At 37.1% G+C, this 22,652-nt stretch overlaps 1 protein-coding gene across 1 annotated transcript in view; it reads left to right on the top strand.

Annotated features, from left to right (window-relative positions):
* Window positions 1–22,652, top strand: part of OSBPL11 (oxysterol binding protein like 11) — a 99,945-nt gene that overhangs the window by 20,350 nt on the left and 56,943 nt on the right. Inside the window, exons 2-5 of the mRNA XM_082655389.1 lie at window positions 5,670–5,738; window positions 11,357–11,532; window positions 12,390–12,469; window positions 14,336–14,512. Coding sequence (XP_082511515.1) covers window positions 5,670–5,738; window positions 11,357–11,532; window positions 12,390–12,469; window positions 14,336–14,512 — 502 coding nt within the window. The remainder of the gene's footprint in view (window positions 1–5,669; window positions 5,739–11,356; window positions 11,533–12,389; window positions 12,470–14,335; window positions 14,513–22,652) is intronic.

Consider the following 22,652-nt stretch of genomic DNA (forward strand, 5'->3'; position numbering starts at 1 on the left):
TTTTTTTTTTTTTTTTTTGGCTGTGCCTCACGGCTTGTGGGGTCCTAGGGGCCACAGCAGTGAAAGCACCGAGTCCCAACCTCTGGACTGCCAGGGGATTCCCTTGGTTGTTAACTCTAATAGAAACTTCTCAATCTTCATCTTCCTTCACCCCTCAATAGTATTAAACATTCTTGACCAAAAACTTACTTGAAATATTCCTGATTTTCTTTCTACCACTTATCTACTTATCTCCTCTCTGTACTCCTCTTGCTTTAAAACTTTTCCTTAGGGTTCTCTCTTAGACTCTGTCCCTTCTCTTGTTATTTTATAATATTTCCTAGGTGATTTTCTTTACTCTCATCGTTTCAAATACCAGTTACATGCTTATATGCTGATCACTACCAAAATCTGTATGTTCAGTCCAAATTGTGCTACCTTATTGCATATCTCCCTGTGTTATGTCCCACAGGTCCCTTAAATTCAACATGTTAAATTGGAACAAATCCAAAACTTCCTTTATGATCCCCATAAAGGCGTTTGTTCGTATCTACACAGTTGTGCCAGCTGGAAATCTGGGTGTTCCCCTTGTCCCTTCTCTCTCACTCATTCCACATCTGATAAGTCAAGTCCCGTCCATCGTTTCAACCTAATCACTATTGAATCCTGTATCTTTGTTTAATGAATCCTGTGTCTTTAACACAGGATTCTATCCTTTCTACAAATGAAAAACTACCCTTTTCATTTGTATGACAGCTAAAAGCAGAGAGTCCCAGTGGGTCATTGTCTTTTTCTTCAAGGAGGTACATTTTTTTTATATTAGGTAATGGATTTGGGATGGAGAGGAATCGCCTTTTTTACTTCCCCATCCTTTTCTGTGGATTTTCAGAGTGCTTTTCATTTAGAAGGTACTGAGCAATAGTGTTGAACTGAAATAAAAGGATGTGAAACTGTTAAAAAAAGTGGCTTAATTTTATTTTATTTTTTCATTTTAAAACTATGTTTAATTTTCACATATTTAATTTTATATATTATTTAATTTTCTTTTTATTAAAATACAAATAAATGCTTAACATTTAAAAATAAATGAAGAAAGAAAATCAGTGAAGAATAGAACAGTCTCTGTGGCTTCCAAGGTTCTTGCCGTTTCTCTACATATAATATTGATCGGAACCTCTGTTCTCAAAATACAGGGTTTAGTCTACCGGGGTCTAACCATGGAAACAGACGTTTTTAACTGAATTCAATGTTGGTGAAAAAGTAGTTTAATTTTAAAAGCTTCTGCATATCTTCCTTAAGTCTGATAAAGAAGGGTTAAGAAATGTGTGTTATAGTAATGAAGAGTTAGGAATTGAAGCAGTCACTGTTAAGATACCTAGGAGGTGATGAACCTCAAATTAAACAGAATAATGCCACTTGGCATATAGTTCAGTTACTCAACTGTATTTATAGACTATCAGTTTCTACCGCTAATTTCAATAAAATGTTAACAAGATCAGAATATACGCAATTTGTTGAGTGGTGGAGTTGCTGAAGGACTGAAGAAGAAATTAGCTTTTTTATAGCTTATTTTTCTGTGTATTAGTCTTTTGGACCGTCATCTCTAATTCATAGAACACAGAATATTAGTATGATATAATCAGATATATGGTATAGTCCCACTTTAACAACTAGGTTTTATTCATATTAACAGGTAAATCTTCTATTGAATTTACACATTTTAAATAGGAGCAAAGCATGAGTGTTAGAAGTACTACATAATAACTATAAGGAAGTAGAGAGAAGAAAGGAGAGGGAACGAAAGATGTTCACTCACAGAGCTTTTTATGCTGGCCACCAGATGGCACAGTGGTTCCACATCAGCTGGTTGCACTGACTAGAGAAGGGGAAGGATGAGAGAGGGACAGTGCAACCAGCTGTTCCAAGAATGGATTGCTCTTCAGTTGGTTCTTTGTAACCTCAGATGTCTGTTTTCTGTAGTAAAAGCAGGCCAGCAGTTTATAAGTACATATTTGAATTTGTTTCTTTTGAAGCTGGCTTTATGCTACTACCAAATGAACCATGTCAGTATCCCTCTTGTGATTTTTGTGAGAAGGTTAACTCTTTAGATGCAAGTATCAAAAATATTAAAACACTAAAAATTAAACATAAAACATTACTGTACTGTGGAATATGAGGATACACGTTCATTTTATTTAATGAATGATGCTACTGAAATTATACTCTTAAAAATTCATTGATAGTCATTAAATGACTGATATAAATAACTTAGATATGACCAAAATGAGCAATACCTTTAATAATATGAGGGACTAAACAAAAATAAGGGACATGAGGCATAATCTTTGATTGCTTTGAAATGAAGATTTTGTTTTTCTCAGTTGTAGATAGTTTATTTGAAGTTTAATAAACATTCTCTACACAGTTCACATATCCATTTGAAGAATATATACAGTCCTAGAACCAGAGGAATTGAACTATAACTGAGTTGTAATGTTTTTATAGCATGCTAATAACTATGAAATGATTCTTATCTAGGAATGAAAGCTTGGTGTAGAGAACCTAGATTAAAGGGGAAAATTAAAAATGCTGAATTATGGAATATCTGGGTACTTTGGGGAAATATTTAATTTAGGTTATGTGACACCCTAGGCCTTTTGTGGATTGGTACAGAGTGTAAATAAATATTCAGGTTATGAAGCTACAGGACAAAATAGACCAAGAATAAGGTTTTTTAAAAATTTAGATATTATTGATATATAACATTAATTTTAGGTGCACAATATAATTTTTTTTATATGTTGTAAAATGATCACAATAAGTCTAGTTAACATGCATCACTGGGCTTCTCTGGTGGCGCAGTGGTTAAGAATCCGCCTGCCAATGCAGAGGACACGGGTTCGAGCCCTGGTCCCGGAAGATCCCACGTGCCATGGAGCAACTAAGCCCATGCGCCACAACTACTGAGCCTGCGCTCTAGAGCTCACGAGCCACAACTACCAAGACCACGTGCCACAGCTACTGAAGCCTGCGCACCTAGAGCCCGTGCTCTGCAACAAGAGAAGCCACTGCAGTGAGAGGGCCGCACACTGCAACGAAGAATAGCCTCTGCTCGCCGCAACTATAGAAAGCCCGTGCACAGCAATGAAGACCCAACGTAGCCGAAAATAAATAAATAAAAGATAAATAAAAATTTTAAAAAACATTCATCACTACACAGTTACACTTTGTTTTTCTTATGATGAGAACTTTTAAGATCTATTCTCTTAGCAACTTTCAAATATACAATATTATCAACTATAGTCACCATGCTATAAATAACATTCCCAGGACTGACTTATTTTATAACTGCAAGTTTGTGTCTTTTGATCACCTTCACCCATTTTGTTCACCTCCCACCCCCAGCACTGGCAGCCACTAATCTGTTCTATGAGTTTTGGGGGTTTTTTGTTTTTATTTTTAGATTCCATATATAAGTGAAGGAATAAGTTTTGAGGACAAGAACAGTTCAAGACAGCTAAGCTCTATGTTAAATATCTAAAACAGATGAGGAACTCTTTGGGAAATTATTTTTGGGCAGAGTCCAGGGGCATTGGGATTCCTCTGGCCCCCAAAAGCTGTTTAAGCCTGAAGCCTGGGGAAAACATGAGTGCCAGACTAGAAATCTCTGCCTTTTCAAGTACCAGTGGAACTGAAAGAAATAGCTTTGCTGTGACATAGGGCTGGAAGTAGGGCAAAAATCCAATGGGTTGGGTTTCTAGAGAAGAATCTTCCTCTAGATGGGGGTTTTAGAAATTACTGAAATGAGAATTCAAATGGTACTGTCAGTTTTAACATGACAGAATACATGTATCATTATCATAACTTTGGGTTGGCAGTTTAGAGGTTGACAGCCTTTGTCTTCTTGAGATTAGTGACTGTATGAAACCAAAAGGACATGAGCCGTTTCACTTAATATTAGTAAACAGTGTTGTTTGCTAGCCTTAGAATGGAAGAAAAATACAGAAAAAAAAGTAACATATACTCAGTCATGGGATCAGTTCTTTATTTCCAAGCACTTTGAAGAAATGAGATTAGAAGGGCACCCAACTTCCAAGCACTTTGAAGAAATGAGATTAGAAGGGCACCCAACATTGAGTTTATCCCTGAGGCATTCTCCTACTTGCTCTCCAGTAATAATAGCTACTAGAATCTTATAGTCAGTTTGGGCATTTGTTGTGTGTTTGTGTAAGAGAGTATCTTTATCTTCATCTCTTTTCATTTGTCATTCAGATCAACCTAAGTCTTAAAAAATTTTTGTTCTGTTGGTTGTGTCAGCTCTCTCTTGATTTTGCTTTTGATATCCATGTTTTAAAGGTTGCCAGTTGTCTTATACTTTCCATTTCCTAGATGCTTGTTAGCTGAAATTTTACCAAGTAAGCTCTGTGATTCAGGGATAGTAGAGAAAATAAATGTTTAATATCGTTTGCATCTTATAGTTTAAAGTTAAAACTTTAGATGAGTTTAAAAAGAATTCTTAATGTAAGTTACAAAATGAAAAATGAAGCCCATATATCAAAAAGATACATCAATGTAGGTGAAGCTTTAATATCTTTTCATAAGTATAAGGAACCTTAAAATATTGGAAACAAAGTATCAATAAGATACTGCATTTTCTATGAACCACTGTAACAGAACATTTCTGATAAATAGAAAAAGGGGGCAGGAGGTAAAGAAACTCACTTTCAGTAAGGCTAACGATACAGGTCCCAAATAAATCTTTCCAGTGGTAAGACTTGCAATGAGCACTTTGCCACATGCCTATCTGGGGTGGGGGAGTGGGAGTGAGGTGTCATACTCATCAAAAACAGGATCTTCATTTTGAAAGCCCAAAGAATCAAAGACATAACATGTCCCACCAGATTGAGGAAGAACTATTCAACCTGGAAACCTTCTTTAGTTTATTCTAGAACCATAAAACTGGATTTTCTTTGTTTAGTATTGAATTAAGTTATAAAATATTTTTATTTATAATTATATGTATAGTAGATTTGTTTCATATTTATGTAATTTTATACGTATATAATGACTTTATATATGAATATTGTATAGTGATTTATGGGGGATTACACTTGCTTTGAAGAACTCTGGTAAAGTCCTATGGGTATGAAATATGGGGGATTAAATAGCTCTATTTGTTAACCTATAAATTTTACTTCTGAAGTAAGTTTGAAGTATTTGTAGAAAAGTATGTGTCTACAGCTTTTTTCTTTAATTAATTAATTTATTTATTTACTTTTGGCTGCATTGGGTCTTCGTTGCTGCGCGCAGGCTTTCTCTAGTTGCGGTGAGCGGGGGCTACTCTTGGTTGCAGTGCGTGGGCTTCTCATTGCAGTGGCTTCTCTTGTTGCAGAGCATGGGCTCTAAGCACGTGGGCTTCAGTAGTTGTGGCGCTGAGGCCCAGTAGCTGTGGCTCACGGACTCTAGAGCGTAGGCTCAGTAGTTGTGGCGCACGTGCTTAGTTGCTCCATGGCATGTGGGATCTTCCCGGACCAGGGCTCAAACCCATGTCCCCTGCATTGTCTGGCAGATTCTTAACCACTGTGCCACCAGGCAAGTCCCTACAGCTATTTTTTAAACTGTACAGTTAACTTCCTGGAATTTCTTCTAATTTTCACTGACTTTGGCCCTTTCTGATCTTTTTGAAACAGTGATCACATGGAAAGTGTGTATGGCTATTTAATGAAGTACACCAACCTTGTCACTGGGTGGCAGTACAGGTAAGTGTGATTATTCTGTCACATCTCTCTCCCAAGAGACCAGAAATGGGGCTGATAATTTTATATTCTGGTATTACTTCAGTACAAATATGGCTGGGAAACATGTTAGAGAAAGATTTACCATGTTTTTTCTAAAAGTCTAATGACTTTCTTCTCCTTTTTAAGGGGTAGGAGGAGTTAACATCTGTCCAAATTGCAGCCTCCAAATGCCTCAGAAGTTAGGATCATTTGTCCACTTGCCTTATGCATACTTGCAGTGGTGAGGCTTTTAGGGTGGTTTGGAGACGGCAAAGAGATTTGTATTAGGTGCCTGTTCAGGATTCTCAAAAGTCCTCTGGGACCTTGGAGAGTTTAAATAACCAGCCGAAGGTCAGACAAGCACTCAATAAGTAGCAAAGCCAGCTATCTTAAATACTGTGTGGAATTGGTAGTTGTAGGGCAGGGTATTAAACCTTTTTTTTTATTGTGGTAAAATAAACATAACATAAAATTTACCATTTTAAACATTTTTAGTATACAGTTCAGTGGCATTAAATACATACACATTGTTATGCAGCTATCACTTTCATTCGTCTCAGAACTTTTTGCATCTTCTCAGACTAAAACTCTGTATCCATTAAACAATAATTCCACATTTCCCCCTGCCCTGAGTCCTTGGCAACCATTATTCTACTTTCTCTCTCTATGAATTTGACTACTCCAGGTACCTTATGAAAGTGGAATCATACAATATTTGTCCTTTTGTGATGGGCTTATTTCACTTAGTATAATGTCCTCAAGTTTCACCTATGTAGCGTGTGTCAGGATTCCTAGCTTTTTAGGGCTGAATTGTAGTCCCTTGTATGTATATACCACATTTTGTTTATCCAGTTATCTGTCAGTGGACATTTGGGTTACTTCTACCTTTTGGCTAATCGTGAATAATGTTGCTGTGAGCATTGGTGTACAAAATATCTGTTGGAGTTCCTGCTCTCATTCTTTTGTGTATATACCCAGAAATAGAATTGCTGGATCACATGGTAATTCTGTGTTTAACTTTTTGGCGAATCTCCATATTGTTTTCCATAGCAGCTGCACCATTTTACATTCCCACCAGCAACGCACAGGACTTGCAATTTCTGTACATCTTCCCAACACTTGTTACTTTCTGTTTTCTGTGGGTTTTTTTGTTTTGTTTTGTTTTTTTAATAATAGCCATCCTAATGGGTGTTAAGTGGTATCTCATTGTGGATTTTAAATTTACAAATGTTAAAGCTAGAATTTGAACCCAAATAGTTCTGACTCTGAAGTCTATGTTCTTGGCATTATAACATGCTGCTTCTTATTCACATGTCATTTGGAGACCTCTGCTTTCGGCTAGGTCAAAAGCATGATGGAATAACTGGAGCTGAATTTGCATGTTACCTTAAACAACTAGAAAATGGGACATAGTATATGAAAGAATGGTTTTCAGACTTTCAAAAAAATAGTTGAAGCGCTGTGATGAACATGTGATTTATTAAAAGAGAAGGCAGTTTGGGCCATGTTTAGTTTGAAGTAACAGTAGGGCTTTCAAATAGGAGTGATATGCAGGAAGTTGGAGGTCATATGAGAGGTCAAAGCTGGATGTGAACACATAGAAGGGAATCATTCCTGTTGAAGTGAAAAGGGTAGTTCCCTAAAGTTCTCAGTTTTTTTTTTTTTTAAAAAAGAGCAAAGTCAAGGGAGCCTTTTCATTTTGCATTTTCCCACCTCAGTTTTTATGTAATTTTTTAAAAGCTTATACATTTAAATGACATATAAAATATATATTTTAAAAAATTTATGTCACTCTGCTTTTAGCACTATTCTTTGTTCTCTTTTTAAAAAGGGAAATAGGTTAACTTTTCTCCCCCATGACATTCAACAACTTTCATTCATATTATATCATTGAGAAAGTCTCAGAAGTGGAACAGAGTAAGAAAGCTCCAAAATATACCCAAGCTTATAAGATTTAGTATATGTTAATGATGGCATTTCAGGTCAGTGGCAACTTGAGACCATGGGGAGAAGGGGCAGATGTTTGTGTCATTACATGAGGGAGCCTTCCAAAAAGATCCATTGGCCACTGGTTGCCTGAGGAGTTAGCTAAGAGATCCAAGCCAAAGTTCCAGTTTAGGGAGGGGCACTGCCTCTGCCCATGTGATCCCTCCAGCTGTCTAAAAGGCCAGTTTTAGCAGCAGCAGGAAGTGGGGATGAAGACAACCCATCCCTGTTTGCCACTGAGAACACAGAATCTTTTACCAACTTGCCCCATCAGAGAGGTCTCAGATTGTCAACTTGATTGCTGCAAGACCACTTTAGAAAAAACTTCCATTTTCTGCCAACCTGGCTGGAGACTTGTGGCACAGCAGAGATATACTGGGTTCTCAGGCTGGAATGTGCAGATTGAATGATAAAAGAGGAACAGAAAGTTTAAGACCATGTTAAAGGGCCTTAGGCTTAGAGCTCAGTTCCTTTGGCAGGCCTAGCCACTTTGTACCTGTGCTGCAGATAAAGCTTAAGTAACAAAAGCACTGCACCTGTGCCAGATATTCAAGGCAGTTTCCCTGCAATCCATTTCTGTTTGACTAAGGGCAACTTAGAGCAGCTTGGAGAAATCCAGCATGGGCGTACTCTATAAATAACTGCTTGCTTTGGAATGTAGTGCCCTAGGAATGAGCAAGACCCTCTCTTGAACCCACTTCCTTTCACTTTCAACTCTAATTCCTGAAGATGAGATCACTTCCCAGTTGGCTTAGGAGTTTTATACATGCTCAGCACTGAAGTCTAGGATGGTCAGAGCAAAGCACATGGGTGCCCTTCCATCCAGAATCTTCACTAAAGTTGATTTTTGCCATCATAAGACATACTTCCAAGTCAGAATATTTTTTAGATTAAAGTTCCGTTTGATGATACTTCACCTTAAGTTGTGGGCTATTCTGAAGATTAGTCATTTTCTCAAACTGACAGTCTGTTGTTTTGAAGTTGCAAAAAATAAACAATTATTTAATTTTCCTTTTAACAACGTAGGTGACTTTTCTGCATGTAAAGATAGATGCTGAATCTTAAGTCTTTGTTTCTGCATTTCTTTAGCTTTTTGGTTAGGCCAACTTGATAAAAATACTATAATCAAGAGTCTCGTACCCTTCTGGGCAAAATAGCTTTATTAAGTTTCCTCACTATGTGGATTGTCTCTCTGTCCCCAATCTATACATCTTGTAAAATATCTCCAGAGAAGTGGTGAAGGAAGAACATTTGAATTAATTCATGTATGATGAAAGACAGCCCAAAGGGCTCTGTTATTGCCAGTGGGTCCATAACATCATCTTGGTGTTAGAAAGGTATTCAGTTATTGGCTCATTTCTATCATTTTACCAATCTCTCCTTTTGTATATCTAGGTGAGTACCTCCCATGTTGTAAATTTACGGTAATGCTTTTGGGATAAGAAATATGTGTTCACAGCAAACTTGAGATTTCCAAACATGTTATTCTCTAAATTTTCTTTGAAGTGACTGCTTGTAAGAGAAGAGACCAGTCTTTTTCCTTTGACTGTTTGAAATGAATTGTGCTTATTGCTTAGAGCAGTCAGAAGAGATTTCTTTCTTTTCTCGTTTCCTTCCTTTGTTCCTTTCCTTATTGCTTGTTTGTTTGTTTGTTCATTTGTTCCTTTGTTCACAGCTTTATTGAGATGTAGTGCCCATTTGAAGTGTACAACTCAATGATTTTTAGTATATTCAAGAGACTGCTTTCTTGCTAACAGACCCCTTCCATTTGCTTGCTGAATTTTTTGTAGTAGATTCATGACTTAGTCTGTTCAGGCTGCTATAACAAAATGTCACCGACTGGATAGCTTATAAACAACAGAAATTTATTTCTCACAGTTCCAGAGGTTGGAAGTCCATGGTTATGGTGCCAGCATGGTCAGGAAAGGATCCTCTTTTGGATCGCAGACTTCACATTGTATTCTCACATGGCTGTACAGGGCCAAGGGAGCTCTCTTGGGTCTCTCTCTTTTTCTTGTTTTCTGGCCTCACTGCGTGGCTTGTGGGGATCTTAGTTCCCCAACCAGTGACTGAACCCCTGCCCATGGCAGTGAAAGCACCGGAGTCCTAACTGCTGGACCACCAGGGAAGTCCCTTGGGTCTCTTTTATAAAGGCACTGATCCCATTCATGAGGGTGTTACACCCTTATGACCTGATCTCTTCTCAAAGGCCCCATCTCTTAATATCATTACCTTAGCAGTTAGGATTTCCACATGTGAATTTTGGCAGGGACACATTCAGACCATGGCAGATTACTAAGGACACTTCATATGTTTTAGGAATTTAAGATGATTTCAGTGGCTATTTTTGTGTTAATTAAAATAATCTCTTCAACTCTTAGGGAAAATAATGTTAAACAACCCTTTTAAAAATAGGCAGAAATGTGAGGGGCAGTTCACTAAGTAGAACTACAGATGGTCAATAAACACATTGAAAAATGTTTCACTCCTCTAGTAATTAAAGAAATGGAGGTTTAAAGCTCTCAAAAATATTAAAATTAATTTATCAAATATCATCAGAATATGTGAACATAATTTTTAAAATCACAAGCATGCTAAAAGACGAATGAGAAATAGTCTTGCTTTCCCATCTCCCTTTTCAGGCATCCGCTTTCGACTTGTATTTTCTTCTCATTGTTTCTTTTTCTTTCCCTGAATAAAAGGCTGATCCCATTCTCTTCCAGTTTGGTATGGTTGATATGGTTGCCATGTTGCTTAAGACAATATCTTCTAGGAACTTGAACTGGATTAAATTGTCTACCTGGTTCTATTACAGAACACACTAACATGTCGAATGCCAAATTGCTCTAAACCCAAACATTAACTTTTTGAAATAGAAACTTTTTAGGTTTTTTTCCCTAAAGAAAAGAACTATTGCACTACTTAAATTGGAATCCGAATTAACATATTTCCTAAAGTAGTTAATCTAAAACCAAATCAGAACATCAAATTCTTTTCCAAAGTGTATCAGTATTTCATCATTTAGTTTCAAGTTCCTTGTTTCTGCATCTCCAGTTGCAGCTTTTTCATTTTTAAAGAGGATAAGTAATCTTTAGTTGTGACCTATTTAATGTTATGTTCACAAAATCTTAATACCTTGGCATTATTCTTATTGTTTATTTCACTGATTAAATCTTAAATCAGATTCATTTCTTACCTAGCATTTGTTAACTTCAGAGCTCATGGCTTTGATTTGTTTCCAGTGAATTTTAAATAAAAATTTGCACTACCATTTGTCTTGGGCAACTTACCCTCCCTGTTAATGAATTCTGGAGAGAAATCTTCCTCTGAAAGGATACTGTATCTCTGTTTCCTTTTTGCATTGTCTAGTATGCCTCTTCCCTATTAAATGCCTCTTTCACAGCTGAAGGTTTTATATCTTTTATTAAACTCATTCAATTTTTCAATAACATTTACTGCTAGGAAATTCAATCTAGTATTTCCAAGTACTTCTTGAGATGCTTTTGAATTTTATTTATAGCAAAAACTCAAAAATGTGTGATTAAAATTTGGTTTGCTTTAGTTTGACTAGGGGAAATATTTTAAAATTGTGACCTTTTTAAAAATCATTACAGGTTTTTTGTTTTAAACAATGAAGCTGGGCTATTGGAGTACTTTGTGAATGAACAGTCTAGAAATCAAAAACCCAGAGGTACTTTGCAGCTTGCAGGAGCTGTAATATCACCCAGTGATGAGGACTCTCACACCTTCACTGTAAATGCTGCCAGTGGGGAACAGTATAAACTCAGAGGTATGACTGAAATATGAGAATTAATAGTGTGATTTTCTTCTTCCTTGAGAAGTTGGTATACTTCCCTGCTTTCATTTAGGTTTTGGAAGTAGAAACTGCTGTCATTGATGATATAGATACAATATTTTAAACCTTGGAATTGCTTTAAGGATTTATGAAATCTGTTTTAATTTATGACTTTTTTTAAGTGGCACAGTGAACAAGTCTGTTTAAAATTGGGCCCTCTAAGAAATTTGTGTAGAGGAAATCCTGATTACTGAAAACTCTAAAAACATAGACTTCTTTAAATTTTTTTTTATGTCTTCCATGGATTTGTATTTCACCCCCTTTCTTGATTTGGTTGGTATGCTCTGTGGTTTTTAGTGACTAATGTACATAATTGAGATTTATTAAAATGCTCATATTCATTAAAATAAAGTATAACTTCTGTTTAGATACATTTAATTTGTATATATAAAGTTTCTGTTTTTATTTAATTAATACATATAAAGTATAATGATAACTCTAATTGAGCATGCTTCTAGAGATCTGAAGGAATATACTGAGGATACATTAAATGCTTAATAAAGGTTATTTCTTTAAGGAAGAGCATATTTTTATGAGAAAGTTAAGACATGTCGTATGCCCACCTAGCTGCATGTAATTTATCCTCTAATGTATCCACATCCAGCTATGGTGTTACCTAACAAGGTTGATGCTTTGACCTCTTTCCTACCTCCCTCTGGTCAGGGACATTTGCTCTAGGGAGAGTAAGACCAATCCCTGATTTTCAGTGATCTGTTCTTCATGCTATAGACAATTAATTGTATTCTAAAAATAAATATAAAAGTGAATAACTTGTAGATACTTTTTATCAGCCACAGATGCTAAAGAGCGACAGCATTGGGTTAGCAGACTTCAGATATGTACACAACACCACACTGAAGCTATTGGCAAGGTATGTGGATTCATATATGATATTAATGCACAAAAATGGGAAAAGATTTTTAACTTATTTTTTTACATTTTAAAATTGAGATAGTATTCACATACCATAAAATTTATCCTTTTAAAGTGTACAATTTCATGGTTTTTAGTATATTCATAAGATTGTACAACTGTTGGAACTGTCTGATTCCTGAACGTTTTCATCACCTTCCAGAAAACCCATATCCGTCAACAGTCACTCCCTAGTCCCCTCTTCCCAGTCCCCTGACAAACACTAATATAATTTCTGTTTCAGTGGATTTGTTTATTCTGGACATTTCATGTAAGTGGAATCATACAATATGTGCTTTTTTGGTCTGGCTTCTTACAATAAGCACAATGTTTTCAAGGTTCATCCATGTCATTGCATGTATCATACTTTATTCCTTTTTAAGGCCAAATAATACTCTGTTGTATGGATGTACCACATTTTGTTTATGCATCAGTTGATGGACATTTGGATTGTTTTATTTTATTTTATTTTATTTTTTTTGCGGTACGTGGGCCTCTCACTGTTGTGGCCTCTCCTGTTGCGGAGCACAGGCTCCAGACATGCAGGCTCAGCGGCCATGGCTCACGGGCCCAGCCGCTCCGTGTCATGTGGGATCTTCCCGGACTGGGGCACAAACCCGTGTCCCCTGCATCGGCAGGCGGACTCTCAACCACTGCGCCACCAGGGAAGCCCTGTTTTATTTTTTTTTGGCCATGCTGAGTGGCTTGCGGGATCTTAGTTCCCCAACCAGGGATTGAACCCGGGCCCATGGCAGTGAAAGCGCCAAGTCCTAACCACTGGACCGCCAGGGAGTTCCCTGGATTGCTTACATTTTGTGGCTGTTATGAATAATACTTCTGTGAACATTTGTGTTCAAGTTTTTGTGTAAACACATGATTTCAGTTCTCTAGGTTATGCCTAGGAGTAGAATTACTGGGTTATATGGTAGTTCTCTGTTTAACTATTTGAGGAACTGCCAAACTGGTTTTCAAAGCGGTCAAGCTATTTCATGTTCTCACCAGCAATACATGAGGGTTCCAGTTTCTCCACATCCTTACCAATACTTGTTACTGTCCTTTTTTACAATTATTATGGCCATCCTAATGAGTGTGAAGTAGAATTTCATTGTGGTTTTGATTTCATTTCTCTAATGACTAATAATGTTGAGCATCTTTTCATGTGCTTATAGACCATTTGTGCATCTCCTTTGGGGTGTTTTATTTTTTAAGATGAAAAGGAGGGTTCTCAGTACTTGAAATCTGAGGTTAGAAATGTCTAAAAGATAATATAGGGAAGCATAGTTAAAGGATTCCATACCTACTTTTCTTTTTCTTCCTAGTGGTTTTTCCCCATAGCTAAATTTTTTAAAGTTGTGATTTAGGCCTATCGTCTGAAATCCAGCATAAAAGCTTTATTTGTGCTACAAGATTCTAAGCATTGGCAGTGACCAGAAAGTGCTAGTTTGTTTCAAAGATACTTGAATGTTACATTAGAACATTATATTGAGTATTGCTGAGTATATTTTTTGCTTCAATCGTGATGTTTAAAGATCTGAAATTAGAAATTTCTTGTTATTCTAATACATTCTAACGTGGATAAAAAACGTTCTTGACAGCACAGACCTGGAATTAATTTTCTAACTACGTTACCAGTTTACTATGGGATGTGTGAAATACTTAAACTTCGAAGGATTTAAATTTTATCATCTTCAGAGCTATTCTTGTAGTGAATTTTGAGGTTAATTTATTTTTAAAACTGTCTGTGTGTAAAAGACTCTAGTTTAGTATAGGTTGAGGGTTAACCTGAAGTTTAAAAAAGGAATGATTTTCTTTGTTTGTCTAATAGAATAATCCTCCTCTGAAATCACGGAGCTTCTCACTTGCATCTAGTGGTAATTCTCCTATATCCCAGAGGAGACCCAGTCAAAATGCCATTTCCTTTTTTAATGTTGGACATTCCAAACTACAATCAGTGAACAAAAGAACTAACTTACCTCCAGACCATCTTGTGGAAGTCAGAGAAGTAAGTATGAATTGAAATCAAGTTAAAATGCATAAAATAATCTTAACTGCTTGGTTTTGACACACAAAAATTTTAAATCCTGTGTCTTCTGGGGCCCTCAATGTTTAAGTCTTAAAGAGTCCCTGATTCTTTAGGTGTCCTAAGTTTCCTCAAGTCTGTCAACTAGGTTCTGTGTACAGTGTCATCTTTCAAAAGTCTGCATCTTTCATTTCTCAAGTAAGAGTACAGACTCCTTTAATGTAAAATTTATGATCAAAAGGGTTATTAAGCCTAGTGGAAAGACTATATGGTCAAGCAACTGACTATTTTCTTTAACTGGTACATGTAAATAGAGAATTCCACACACACAAAAAAATAGAATAGTTAAATCCTTGATGTTGCCTTATCTCACCATTTTCTTCATTCTCTTTCAAACTGAGTACCAAATAATTCTAGTTAATAAAGAATGCAGTTGTTAGGTTCTTAATAATCTGGGTGTATTTTACTGAGTTAATTTTGGTAGAGCTTATAAATATCTGTGTAGTGAACTGTGAAAATAATATTATAAATCACACCCAAATGATTTAAGGCAGGAAGCTGGGGAGGATGTTCCCTCTATCAAGTTATTTTGGTTTGTATTTATAGATGAAGAAATTGAGATTTAAAGAGATGAAGTAACATCCTTGAGATAAACAAACAATAGCTTTGACTCACTTTCTAGTCCTGTTATAAATAAGTGACAATTATAAATACCTTTTTTCATAAAACAATACATTTTTAGTATTTATTTTGATGATATTCAATCTGTTGATAAATATTGGTGTTTGTGTCTTAAGGAAATCAAGGTACTGATATATTAATCTACAGTGAAAGAAAAGGAAATATTAAAAGTGGTTAAGATAAGGGATAGAATAAAGAAAAATATCTAGGGGCAGACTTGTATCATAGTATGTTCCTTAACCCTTAAAAATTAGGCTGCCATGAAATTTTTGGAAATCTTTGATCATGGCTAGTGATGGGAGCTTGAGGGTTCTTCAGCGATGCTGATAATGTTCTGTTTCTTGATCTGGGTGTTGGTTACATGGGTGTGTTTGGTTTATGAAAATTCATCAAGCCTATATACTTGTGAGAAGTGTACTTTTCTATCTGTAATCCTGTATATCAGTATATATACTTCAGTAAAAAGTTCAAAACAAGCAAAACGCATGTAGTTGAAGTTGTCATGAATTTTGGTGCACATTTTCACGGAAAAGGAACCTTTTTGTATCTGAGATTTTAGCTATCTGTGGAGACCTCTGCTCGTCTGTGCTTGGATCTTTAGGACCTGCTGTACTGAGACTGTTGTCATATCTCAGCTTCTCTTCTACTGTGATGACTTTAATCACCCATGCTTCTCTTTCTTGCTCTAATGGTTCTTTTGTTATTCTCACACTCGGGTAATTTCTTACAGTACCCACACTATAATGATCTGTGATTTTAAATATACCTTTCATATCATTGTGATAGCATGTTAATGTTTAGCATGTAACTCTGACACTTGTATGTAGAGAGTGTGTGTCCCCAAATTTTCACAACTACCTCTTTAGGAAGGACAGGTATTTACTTACAGAACTGACTAATTTAATGGCAGATTTCCTGAATTATGGCACCAGTAACTATCCTAGGATTTGAGGGTTGACCATTGTTTGGCAATCTCTGTGCCAATGCCACATATAAAAAAAAAAAAAAAAGTTTTAGTTGAGTGTCTGTGTTTTCACTAGGTTGATGTTTTTGCTTTTAAGAACTCAACAGGTCAAATTATAAAATTATAACTCTATTAGGAACATTCTGTATTCCAATGGAATAATTCTATTTGTGAGAAAATAGTGCATTTGGAGAGTTTATACCATTTTTTGTCCTTCAGACAAAATTTTTTAATAAATTTATTTATTTATTTTTGGCTGCGTTGGGTCTTTGTTGCTATGCACGGGCTTTCTCTAGTTGCAGCGAGTGGAGGCTACTCTTTGTTGCGTTGCGTGGGCTTCTCATTGTGGTGGCTTCTCTTGTTGCGGAGCACGGCTCTAGGTGCGTGGGCTTCGGTAGTTGTGGCATTCAGGCTCAGTACTTGTGGCTTGCGGGCTCTAGAGTGCAGGCTCAGTAGTTGTGGCGCACGGGCTTAGTTGCTCCGCAGCACGTGGGATCTTCCCGGACCAGGGATGGAACCCATGTCCCCTGCATTGGCAGGTGGATTCTTAATCACTGGGCCACCAGGGAAGTCCAAGAACACTTTTTAAATGCTTACTTTGGACTAATTTTAAATTTACAGAAAAGTTGCAAAAGTAGTACTGGGTTTCTATATATCCCCCACCTAACTTTTTGTAATGTTACCATCTTTCATAACATAGTATCAAAACCAGGAAATTATATAGATACAATACTGTTAACTATAACCCTTATTCAAATTTTAACAGTTTTTCCACTGGCATTCTTTTTCTGTTTTGGGATCCTGTCCTAAAATGTTGCATTTAGTTGTTGTTATTACTACTTAGTCTCCTGTCTGTAATTGTTTCTCAGTCTTTCCTTATCCTTCATGACCTTGACACCTATGAAGATCCAGTTATATTTAGTTAATGTTCCCAAATTTGCATTTATCTGATGTTTTCTTAGTATTTGAGTGAGATTATACATTTTTGGGAAAAATACCCTAGAAGATATGTATCCTTAGTACATATATCAAGGAGTTCATGATGTCAGTATGTTGTATTACTGGTGATGTTGGCCTTGATCACTTCGTTAGGGTGGCTTCTACTGGATTTCTCCACTGTAAAGTTGCTGTCTTTCCCTCTGTAGTTAATAAATATCTTGGGGAGGTACTTTGAGACTATGCAGATCCTTTTTCTCTTCAAAGACATTGAGAAAACTTTTGATACCACGCTGACCTATGGTTCCAGGTAAGAGTTCTCAAGCTTTTTGTGGTCTTGTGATCCCTTTCAGTCTTAAAAATGGTTGAGGACCTCAAAGAGCTTTTGTTTTACATGGGTTAAATTTACCAATATTTACCTTATTAGAAATTAAAACAGGTATTTTATTTATTATTATTTTTTATTAGTTATCTATACATAAAAACAGGTATTTCAAAAATACTTGTTTTAAAATTTTATTTTAAATGTTTTATTTTAAAATAAAAATTAATAAATGTATTTATTAAAAATTAATAAATGTATTTATATTAACATGTAATTCATACATGTTAATATAAATAACATATTTTTATGTCAACTATTTTTTCCCAAAACAAACAAAATAATTGCACTCAATTTATTGCCATATGTAGTTTTGATTGAAATATATGAAAAAAAATTTGGCCTCACACAGATACGTGTTTGGAAAAAAAGAGGAATATTTTAATAGCTTTTTAAGATAATTGTGGCTATTCTTCTCTGATACGCCACCAAAACTTGACAGTGGCAGTTTCTTAAGTGTTAGATGCAGTGTGGAATCTAATATATATCAGTGAACTTTTCATATTCTGTTTCATGAAAATACATTGGTTCGTCTTGCACTTTGAATGGATCTTTAACCTATGCACCATTTTGTAACACTACGCATTAGTCATTTGGAAAATATTAGTTCAGAGTTATGCAGGTCTTACAGATGTTGGTATACAATATCAAAAATTCACATTCATTAAGATCCCCACTAATCTCATCAGAAAAGGCTTTTAGTATGGGAAACCTGTCAAGCTCATGGTAACTGAGAGGTTTTCCAAGATTGTAATTTCATTTTAAAGCTCAGATTTTATAATTGGCCACAAATACTGTCAGTTGTTTTTCTTGAAGTGGCAAGTCATTTTGTTTAATTTGAGATGTCTACCACATACCCCCAAGCCTGAAGAGCCATAGTTTCTAACAGTCATTATTTATGTCAAGGAGGACCATCCCTGTGTTTCTCCTCTTTTCTACTGCAACACCCTATACTTCTGTCCTCCAGTCACCAAATGTGTGGAGGCTTCCTCCACACTAAGCAGTTCTCTGACCCTCTGCAGACTCCACCTAGGTGTTCTACAATTCAATTCAGTTCTGACACTATTTATCTGAGATAGTATCTGACCCCACTTCAGATGCTATTCGCAAGTCCAGATTGTCACCTGTGTTTGTAACCCCACCTATAAATGGGAGGTTTCCATTAACCCTTCTTCAGGTTGGGTCATTTGCTAAAACAGCTCACAGAACTTGGGAAAACAGTGTACTTTCTATATTACCAGTATATTATAAAGGACTGTAACTCAGGAACAGCCAGAGGAGGAGATCCATAGGGCAAGATATTGGGGAGGGGATGCAGAGCTTCCATGCCCTCTCTGGTTGCACACCCTCCCAGTACCTCCATGTGTTCACCAACCAGAAGCTCTCTGAACCTCCTCCTTATGGGTTTTTATGGAGGCTTTATTACTTAGACATGATTGACTCCATCACTGGCCATTGGTGATTAATTCAACCTCAGCTCCTCTCTCCTCCCTAGAGGTTGGGGGGTGGGGCTGAAAGTTCCAACCCTCTAATCTACAGGGTTGAGTCCCCTGGCAATCAGCCCCCATCGAGGGATTCTGCAAAAATCACTCCATTAACTCTACTGTGGTTGAAAGCGGTTTGTTATTAATAACAAAGGACACGTTTCACCTTTATGCTCTGAAGCTATTACAGGAAACCAAATATTGTAACAGAAGATGCCCCTATGCTCTGATCACTTAGGAAATTACAACAGTTTTAAGAGCTGTGTGCCAGGAAGAGGTGGGATTCTTTCATGTCAGAATGGTGATCTGTGGAAAAAACAGCTAGTTCAGCTTGCAGCTCAGTCTCATAAGTGCATTTCCTTAGGCCACCACAGTACTTTGGTATGCAGCAGAAGTGCACTTTTTTTGATATGCAACGGAAGTGTACTTCTCATTTTTCATATAGACTATTAAAAAATGTGTACTCAAGAGTCAAGATATAGTAAAACTAATAATTTTTACTAATTTTTCAAGAACATTCTTAAGTAAAACTGGCTCACCCCCAGCTCCCCGCCCCCCCCTTAAGTGCATGGAAGTGAAGAACACAATGATGACTAGTACTGTTGATGATGATGACACTGCCTTCATTCTAACTAAGACACCAGCAGTTTTACCCACCATTGCTTTCACACCATCAGTGCAAATGCCACCAAGTGAAAAAGGCAAATTAATTTCCTAAAATTATTGTGAAAATAGTTTTGACTCCATAGACTGCCCGAAAAGAGTCCGACAAGAATCTGCAGAGCACTGTTTGAGATGCTGTTCTAGAGTGATCCAGCTCCAGGAGGTTGTAATGCAAAGATATAGTTCAAAGTGAGTTTGAAAGGAGTATTTTAATCAAAGTCCATGGGTAAGTCCGGCAATAGTTAAAGTAACAGTTGGCAAAAGCAACTGACTATTGAGAATAGAGTCATCTTGTGCTTGAACATAGATTTATTACTAAAGTGTTAAAGTGATCTATTTTAGTATTTACTGTTTATTATTAGTACAGTTTATCAATCACTCCATTAATCAGTGCATGCTTCATGCTGGTACTATGCTGTACCCTGGGAGGGGCTAACATGATCAGTCTAGTAAGGGAGACAGACATTTAAAATACAAGCAATAAAATCATGATTCTCATCTGGTTTTCAGACAAACTAGATGGCACTTAAGTGATGTACACTATCACCATATTTGCCATATCTAGCTGCAAAACACAGATTAAACCAGTTTTCAGCTTTCCTGACGTTTTTTCTTTCTTGAGGAACTGGTTTCATAATGTCAGGAACAATCACTAAAACAGCTTCACACAGTCAGTTCTATTTCATTGTAAATATATGATCAACTCATTTGTTTGCTTTGGAAAGAACCATAACCAAATTTTAACATTTGCACTATAATTATAATTTAAAGTTTATTTTTTCTAGTTGAGAACATCACTTTCTTAGGCATCTTGACTTCTAACAGCACTAGCAAGTGGCTTTTTTGGGCCATTTGCACAAGGAAACACTTTCTTCTCTTAAGTGTTATGTTGTGATAGCTGATTATTTATGTTGTCAGTATCCTGCTTATGATTTTTCCTTTATTAAACTTTTATTGGCTTATAACATAATATAGAAAAGTATACAGATAATAAGTGTACATCTTTTCTTTTTTCCTTTATGCTCTCTGAAGAGTGTAGTCAAGTGAACAGGTGTTTTTAATTTAAATGTCCAGTTTTTCAAATGTTTTTCTTATGGTGAGAATAAGAAGTTATATTCTCTAAGTTCAAGAAAGAAAGTGAGGGGACTTCCCTGGTGGCGCAGTGATTAAGAATCTGCCTGGGGCTTCCCTGTTGGTGCAGTGGTTGAGAGTCCGCCTGCCGATGCAGGGGACACAGGTTCATGCCCCGGTCTGGGAAGATCGCACATGCTGCGGAGCGGCTAGGCCCGTGAGCCATGGCTGCTGAGCCTGCAGGTCTGGAGCCTGTGCTCCGCAATGGGAGAGGCCACAACAGTGAGAGGCCCATGTACCGCAAAAAAAAAAAAAAAAAAAAGAATCTGCCTACCAATGCAGGGGACACGGGTTCAATCCCTAGTCTGGGAAGATCCTACATGCTGCAGAGCAGCTAAGCCTGTGCACCACAGCTACTGAGCCCGCGTGCCACAACTACTGATGCCCACACGCCTAGAGCCTGTGCTCCACAACAAGAGAAGCCACCGCAATGAGAAGCCCACACACTGCAATGAAGAGTAGCCCCCACTCACCACAACTAGAGAAAGCCCACACGCAGCAACAAGGACCGAACACAGCCAAAAATAAATAAATAATTTTAAAAAAAGAAAGAAAGCAAAAAACAGCCTCTTGTTTGGCTCTAGATTGAAGCTCTTAGCAAGTAACATGGAGCCTGTTTAACCAGCTCAATTCAGTCATTAACAGCCCTGTTTTAGTATACTTACTTCTAAATGTTAATCCCTAAAGGCCATACTTCCTCCACTCTGTTACTTTTGTTTTTAAAGTCAACCCATCCTTGAATGTTGTAATTCCCCAAAAAACCTGTATAAGATTAGCTCTTTGATTTGTTCTGGAAGAACAGTTCTTCCTTGCCTGGAAAGTAATAAATTCAGTTTGGTTTCAGATATAGTTGAGCAGTATTTTTTTCCCTCAGCAATACTAGCTCTTACTGTGACTTGTTTAAGAAATCTGACAAGTGTAAAAGTTAGTATTTGCTTATAACATTGCTAGAAGCAGAGGGGAAGAGCAATTATATTAAAGACCCCTAGACCAATGAGAAATACAAAAGAGGCATAATACAAGCTTCCCATTTCTAATTACATACCAAGAAGTTCTTTTAGAATGAAGAAATAGGGTAAGTATGTAATTTGGTCTTCAAACTGCAACAGGTTTAGATATAATTACAGCGGACTCTAAGCATAAACCAGGACTGTCTCTAGAAATTTGGAGCTTATGCCTCAACTAATTATAGAATTTTGTCTACAGTTTCTTATCTGGCTTTCTGCTCTGTTTTTTTTTTTTTTTTTTTTTGGCGGTACGCGGGCCTCTCACTGCTGTGGCCTCTCCCGCTGCAGAGCACAGGCTCCGGATGCGCAGGCTCAGCGGCCATGGCTCACGGGCCCAGCCGCTCCGCGGCGTGTGGGATCTTCCCGGACTGGGGCACGAACCCGTGTCCCCTGCATCGGCAGGCGGACTCTCAACCACTGCGCCACCAGGGAAGCCCCTCTGCTCTGTTTAATTAGCCATAGAAGTTCTTTTCATTAGACCAGAGGTAAACCTAATGGATCTGTTTGACCCCCTTCCCTTGATCTTCATCCCAGTTCTTAATTAACCTTCTAAGTATGTATCCATGTATAAAAGAACCTGACACACAAGTGTGCATCTTGTAATTTTCATGTAACTACCTCCTGGATCAAAAAATTAAATATTACCAACACCCTAGAAGACCCTCTCATGCCTCTCCATCATTACATCCTCCTCACTATCCTGACTTCTAATACCATAGATTTATTTTGCCCGTTTTTGTAATTTCTAAAACTGGAATCAAAAAGTATGTGCTCCTCATGGCACAGGGAGATCAGCTCGGTGCTTTGTGACCGCCTGGAGGGGTGGGATGGGGAGGGTGGGAGGGAGGGAGATGCAAGAGGGAAGAGATATGGG

The sequence above is a fragment of the Grampus griseus genome (genome assembly GCF_964374135.1).
Source record: "Grampus griseus genome assembly, chromosome: 5".
In the NCBI taxonomy this organism is placed as follows: domain Eukaryota; kingdom Metazoa; phylum Chordata; class Mammalia; order Artiodactyla; family Delphinidae; genus Grampus; species Grampus griseus.